This window comes from Egretta garzetta, unplaced genomic scaffold, assembly GCF_000687185.1.
Source record: "Egretta garzetta isolate BGI_Z169 unplaced genomic scaffold, ASM68718v1 scaffold557, whole genome shotgun sequence".
In the NCBI taxonomy this organism is placed as follows: Eukaryota; Metazoa; Chordata; class Aves; order Pelecaniformes; family Ardeidae; genus Egretta; species Egretta garzetta.
This window is the reverse complement of record NW_009260264.1, coordinates 253,641-260,788: the sequence shown is the minus strand read 5'-3', so window position 1 is coordinate 260,788 and position 7,148 is coordinate 253,641. Positions and strand designations below refer to the sequence as shown.

General features: G+C 37.6%; 1 protein-coding gene across 1 annotated transcript in view; it reads left to right on the top strand.

Annotated features, from left to right (window-relative positions):
* The window catches only part of COMMD8 (COMM domain containing 8), a 6,692-nt gene extending 1,251 nt beyond the window's left edge, over positions 1 to 5,441 (top strand). Inside the window, exons 2-6 of the mRNA XM_035897688.1 lie at positions 161 to 243; positions 490 to 645; positions 1,649 to 1,801; positions 3,498 to 3,653; positions 4,966 to 5,441. Of these exons, the coding sequence (XP_035753581.1) occupies positions 161 to 243; positions 490 to 645; positions 1,649 to 1,801; positions 3,498 to 3,653; positions 4,966 to 4,986 (569 nt within the window). The 3' untranslated portion in view covers positions 4,987 to 5,441. The remainder of the gene's footprint in view (positions 1 to 160; positions 244 to 489; positions 646 to 1,648; positions 1,802 to 3,497; positions 3,654 to 4,965) is intronic.
* Positions 5,442 to 7,148: the final 1,707 nt, after the last annotated feature.

Sequence of the window (7,148 nt, the reverse complement as noted above, 5' to 3'; positions counted from 1 at the left end):
GAGGAAGAACTACTACAGCAGGCCAAGAAGGCAGGCGCACAGAAGAGCCTCGGTGCTAGAGGACAGTGGGAGACTGGAGGGATCCACAGGCCCAGGCTCGGAGATCAGCACTTTGAGTTGTGCGTTGCATCCTGACAACCCGAGCACAGGGGTGACTGAGGTGCCCTTCGGTGTGGCCGCTCTGCTGCTCGGCAGTATGTTATAGTCGTGCACAAAACTGTTAAGTCCAAATGCGAGTCCAAGGTGAATCTGAATCACGTTGCGGTTTCCTTGGCCAGACCTTGCCAACGAGAGGGGAGGACAGTTCATATTTGGGGACTACCTCTTTATGACTTTTTGGAGCTGCGCGTGGGCTGCACTCAGAGGAAGCGTTGAGACAGTAACCAGTGAAGGGAGGGGTGGTAACTGAATTGCCTGATCAATCTCGTATCTGATGTAGGTTAACTGCAATGGAATTGTGTTCTTAAGCTATGTATCACATTGTTTCAGTTCCTTCATAATGTAGTTGATGGCATATGTGGCCGTGCATATCCTCGATACCAGGATTATGGCAGTATTTGGAGCTTGTCGGAGTGGATGGAGGTTTTGGAAGAAACAAGAACATATTTCAAAACTGCAGTTGGCAAAAACATATCTGATGAAGAGGTAAGGGTTCATGACTGATATGCTTGACTTTGAGAGATCATATTGGAGTGATTAGCCTTGTAGTTTATTTAGTATTAAGTATTTTTATAGTGTAGCCTAAATAGGTAGAAGGTTAGCAGCATTTAGGCATACACTGCAAAGACTTTTAAAAGAAAAAGTGAAATTGGATGCCGATTTTTTTTTTTTTTAATAGAACTGGATAATACTTGTTAAAGGACTTAATAAATTAATTCAGTCACTTAAATTGATATCTTAAGTACCTCCAAATTTAGTCTGCTTTCCTTAAAATAAGTAACCTGTCATTACTGTTCGTTAGGAATAAAAAAAATTCGCACTCTTGTTTGGCTTTATTCATTACTACTGCACTGAAGTGTTTTAAAATATTGACTGTGTGTAACTCAAAAAAATCTGGACTATGAATGGAGGACCATGTGGGACAGGGACTATAATTCGGGACATTCCAATATGTATAAACTTTGCAAAAACTTACTCCGTTATCAGAAATGTCAATTCTCATCTTTTGCCCATTGCTCGCATTTTTACTACCTGCTACTAGCTAGGTCAAAGAAAGATACTCGTGTAGGCATAGGAAGGTCTGTACATCAGTATGTCTGTTTCAGCTAAGCTAAGGTATTTTGTCACCACTCTGATGTTCATAAACTTTCAGAGCTAAACCTGTGTTGTTCATGTGTGTAATTTTTTTTTGCTTGTTTGGTCTTAGGGTGGCATCTAAGAAGGCCAGTAAAACCTCCATTCTCTGGTCTCTTTTAGTTTAAATTACAATAAAATTTTTTTTAATGCATTGTTGTGGTAAATACTGACTCTAGCTATCAAACACAGAGAGCAGCCACTGAGGGCTGTATAAGAAAGATGAGACTATGGAGTCTAGTGTAACAGCTATCTGGGTAGAAGCTTGGATATCTACAGAGCTATCGCAGGTGGTACATGTTATTTCTGTGGTTCGTAGTTTAAGCAATCACAGTTTTTATTTTTATTTTTGTAGGCTGCTCAGCAGATAAATGAGTTAAATTCAAACTATCAAGAAGCAATCACAAAATGTCTAAAAGGCAGGAAGGAAGAAATCAGGAATGCGCTAGTGGAAAGAGTAAATGCTATCTCTTCTGCCCAGCTGCAGGATTTTGACTGGCAGTTAAAGGTGAGAGTGTTGCTGTGATATTGTTTGAAAGAGGTGTTCCATGACACAGAAATAACTATTGATACAGTCCCATTAGGCCTGCTCATTCTGGAGCATCATTCTCCAGTTTTTGTAGGTATCAGAAAAGCACATTCATGATAACACATCAAAGACTTGCCAGAAATTTGTATAAACTGTAAAAGTAAAAATATTATTCTTTTTTTTTCCCCTCTCCTTTCATTTAAGGCTGCAATACCTATCTCTTTCCTAAAGGGAGACTGAGTGTTATTCAGGAACACCCAAAAGTTTTGGATGCTGTCATGACTTTGAGGCCTGAATAGACAGTATTTTTACTCAAAGGAGGAAGAAACATTTACTTAATTTTAAGAGTAGTACACTGATTCAGGATGTGTTTCCCTGACTTTCAAATTTTTAGCAATAAACAACTATTTAATAATTAGTTTGAAATCATTTATCTTTAGACTTATTTTGATAATAAGCCAATGATAACTGTGTTGCCTAAAGTTGGATGGTGCTTTGGGGTTACAAAGACACAGCTGCTTTAAATTAAGCTCTATCAAAGACTTAAAATAGAAACAGCGTAAGTAATGATGTTTAGTTAGTCCATGGGAGCTGTTAAACAGATTCGTAGAGCTGTTAAATGTTTTTCCATTTCAACAAGCGTTAAATAATTTGTGCAGCAAACAGCTTTGGAAATCAAAGAGCAATGCCAGCAATAGACAAGATTTTGCGAGAGCGAATATGGCATTGTCATGTGCTTCAGCTGAACTGTTACTGGGGATGATCTCTGGCTAACTGCATTTACTGCTGACAAAAATCTAAACTGGACTTATGTGAACTCTTGTCATTTGCATATGGTTTCTTTTAACTTTTTCTTCTGGAGGATTTTTTTGAGTTTCTTTCTGTTTTGTGATACAAATTTCTGGCACATGTTTGAACTATTGTGTTCATTTTGCTTTAAACCACTTTTTTTTTTTCTTGAGCTAGTTATAATTATTTTTTTTTTAGCTTACCATAGTTGAGTCCTACCAAGGACATAGTCTCTCTGCTGTACCACATTCTATGCTCTAAATAAATAAGATAGGTGTGTACAATGCTGACTTATAGTATTATCAACTAATCTTTGATTTTAGTATCTTTTAAAAGCCATATTTATACTAGAGGGAGTGTAATAGTAAACAAAAAAGAAAGCACAGTTGGTGCGTGATCCTTTCCATCAGTGATTGTCAAATAGGATATCCGACAGTGTTTGATCAGCTGTAGAGAGACTTGAAAAATGCACAAAGGTCTCCTCTTTCTCCTGTCTGTAAGATCGTTCTTATTGAATATGGTGACTTCAGAATTCATATACTTCACTCTTCAAGAGCCATGAGCAAATGCATCCTTTTCACCTAGAATACAAAAATGTAGCAGCCCAGCAATTTTAACAAATTCTTTTGACAAATGTATTGCTACAAAGAGGGATTTTAGTATTTCAGTGTATTGTTGGTATTGACAAACAAACAAAAATCCCAACAGGGGGCAGGAACAAAACCAAAAACTGCAGAAGCAACTTGTGAGAAGTTAATTTTGTCACATTGATGTTTGTTCTGGTAGTACACATTCAATATAAAGTGCAGACATGATGCTATGCAAGACTAAAAACTTAATTGCTCCACCTTACACTCTGTTGTTGCTGTTTCATCCATCTGCATAGCTTGCTCTCTCCAGTGATAAGATCTCCATGCTGCAAATGCCACTTCTCAATCTTGATTTGGATGTGAGAGAAAATGGTGAAATTAAACCAGTGTCTATAGAGATGAATAAGGAAGAGTTGCAGAACCTAATAAATGCATTGGAAGCCGCTAATAAGGTAGCTTTTACCGGTACCATCTTTTGTTCCTGACTTCTCATGTACTGAGTTTATTTTAACTGAAATTGTTTGTTCTGGGTAACTTGCTGAAAACCCAAAGTAAATCATTCATTGGCAAAATGGCTGTAGAATTACAGAAAGCCTTACATAAGGCAGACTATCTTGGATAGACTTCAGGGATTTTTTTAGCATGGTTTAGACTAGAATTTTTTTTAAAAAGTAATTAGAATCCTGGTAAGTGTAATAGTCTGTTAAGAGCACTATTAAAAAGTCTTGTGAGAATAGGAGGAGAAGCAAATAGAATGGCAAAGCATCAGGTGAGAGCTGATTTTGGAAGATGAGAGAGAACTCCAGTGTTCCTGCAGCTTCACAAAGTGTCAGTGGCTGGGAATGCATACGGGAAAGCTGTTTGGTTCAAACTCTCTGACATCTTGCAGGATGGATGTGAACGTGTTTTAGAAGTTAGCTACTTCTAGTTGCTTCATAACATTTAGCAAGTAAGGCATTTCTTTAGATGTTTTATTTAACGTTATGATGCTATAGCTGGAATCTGTAGACCAACATTGAAAAAAAAATCTTTTGTCAGTATATAACAACTGAAAATAACGGCTTTATAGCTCACAGAGTTAAATGCTGAGTTATAATAGCACTGTTAGTGTATTTTGTAATTCAAAATATTAAGACTATGTCTGCTAGTTGCTTTAATGAGGCTGATGTGAGACCTCTGAATAACTACGCAGTTTCCAGTAAGATTAGTCCAGTACAGGTGGTGTTCTCATGAAATGGGCGCCCTGAACAGCTTCCTTTCCCCTGGATTTTTTCCTCCAAAACTAAACAAAAGTAGTAGCTTGTCGTGAACTCTACACTATGCAACAAAGATTCTTCTGACAGACTTCAGCCTCCACATGCCTTTTGTTCTGCTAGAAGGTTTGTATGGAAGCTGTGGGATGTTGTCATCTCCTTAGTTTTATGTGCATGCAAGGAGGAATTCACTCTGGAAATAGTCCCTCGGTTCTGCCTTGTGTGGAAGGAATCCCACTGGACCTGGAAATTACCATTCTGTTTTTTGATTGTAGGGAGCTGAGGAGTGGTTTGTGTGCAGTAAATACTAAAGAACGTTATTGGAAGTGATAGTTGTGTGAGGTTGTAAAAGAGTAAAAGGTGAGAGTGGGATGGTGTATTTTCCAGAGGAAAGACATGTTTATACAGTTGCGTATCATACTGTAACAGAAAGCAAAAAGCTGTATTTCATAGACTGCTTAAGTTTTGGTCTCATCCAGCTTTAATCTCATTCCTTTTCTCCTTTTTGAAGGTTGTCTTGCAACTGAAGTGATGGAATTCAGATTATCGACAGTGTCTGCTGGCGATGACTCCCCAGTTGACTTTGGGGAGGGTGGGGAAGGAAAAGTTCTCTGCAAAGCCCGAAGTTGTTGATGCTATAAAATATTGAAGTGAGAAGGCCGTTATGACTTGTGACCAAATAAAGCTACTAATCCTTTGATAAAAAATAAAACCCTGTATCTGACCAAAAATATACAACTCCAATGTACAGTTGCTTTTAGTATTAAAGATTTATCAACTATGGAAAAGTATCACGACTTGTGCCATTTTGCTTGAACTTCAGCAATGACTGCACAGGTGCCTAGTAAAACTAAGGCGTCTTACTTCCATAATATGTTATCATTATCTAAGGTGCCATGATAATAAAGAACATGTCAGAGTTCTTGTAGCATTAATGTATTTATACTTGTAAATAGTAAATAAACACTTGATTTTGCATGTGAATAATTGCAGTAAGTTGTTTCTTGGTTTATTAATCCCCAAACTTAATCTTTTTAGATGCTGGGAAAAATCAGCTTTACGAACAAAAGCAGTGTGGAATCGCAGAAGGGTTGAGGTTGGAAGGGACCTCTGGAGGTCATCTTGTCCAATTGCCCTGCTCAAGCAGGGTCACCTAGAGCAGACTGCACAGGACCATGGCCAGATGGCTTATGGCTTTTGAGTATCTCCCAAGGATGGAGACACCACAACCTCTCTAGGCAACCTCTTCAGTGCCCAGAATTTGAGAAAGAAGCACTGGGGCTTTACTCAGAGTAAAGTTTTGTTTTCTTAGCTTAAGTTTTGTTTCGTAGTTGTTGGCTTTTCACTTTAATATATTGATGTTTTTGAAAGGGGATGCAGCGCTGGAGAGGAGCTCGCCTATGTAGACTGTGAAAAGAATATTCCCAGCCCTCTTAATACAGGAGATGACTGGGTTTTGACTGTAGTATGTAACAAAAGTTAGAAGCCATAACACTAGAGAAGAGTGCACCAAGAATCTTGTGGTTTACTACTATTTGCTAAAGCATTCTTACATATGTAAAGAGGAAATTATCTGTAATGCTTAGATAAATACTAATGTGTACTTCTCAACATGTGCGTGTATGTGTATATACAAGTGCTTTGTATATTTAAGAAGGCAAAGTATTGATGACTTACCGTCTTCATAGTTTCAAAATCGGGGTCTTGAGTTTCTTCTGCTATAGTTTGTTGTGCCATATGTTTTCATACAAGCAAAGTGTGAAATAATACATCTATACAAAGAAGTTGGACTTCAGAGGACTGGTCAGAGAAGAGGAGGAGGACAAGAAGCTCTCTTGTAGAAAGGCCTCTATGAAAAGGATTTCAGTAGGCCTCATGGGTAGGAAACCTAAAATATGTTTTTAATTCTAAAACTAGCACAGAAGTTTTGTGGGTCAGAGAACATTTTTTAAAAAAATGTATACGAGGTAGTGTGTTTCCCTTTTATTTGGTATTGGCACATTTAGTCATGTGCGTGTAGTTCAGCAATTCCAGAAAGATCAGAAAAGTAGAGAAGGGGATAAAGAGTCATAAGAATGAAAGACTTGGAAAATATATCTTACAGTGAGAGGACTGCAATCTCTAATAGATACTGCCTTGATCATAGTCTTGAATGTACATAAGCAACAGAAATTTGATAATGGATCAGGTAACAGATAAAGACCTTGAATAAGTGGGACCAAATTCAGGCTGGAATTGGTATTTGTTTAGCTTTATGAAAAATCTGAACAGAGTTACTGCAGGTTGTCCAGTAGACTCTTCAGGAGCATCCTATTTTTTAATTCTAAGTTAACCAATAAATTGGTCAGGTCTATTTTTTTTATTCATAGGTATGTTTGTCTTGACTCCACTTTTCCCTTTCCTCTAGATCTAGTCAATCTAGTTGCTTTATAGAAGAATCAATAGAATGCTTTGATGTGGCCTTCTGCGTTTAAGTGCTTCGTGAACTGTATGATGTGTAGTGAAGGTGTAACTGGTTTAGCTTTTGCTATACTGCAATAGCATATCTTGCTAAATGGCTTTTGTAGAGAAAGGAGGCTTAATTTTGGTTCTTTAACTGATTTTTATTGTTGGCACAGTGTTTTTATCATTAGGACAAAAGGACTGGAAACTATTCCTTTTATTTACAGTAACAGAAATAATAAACAGCAGTTT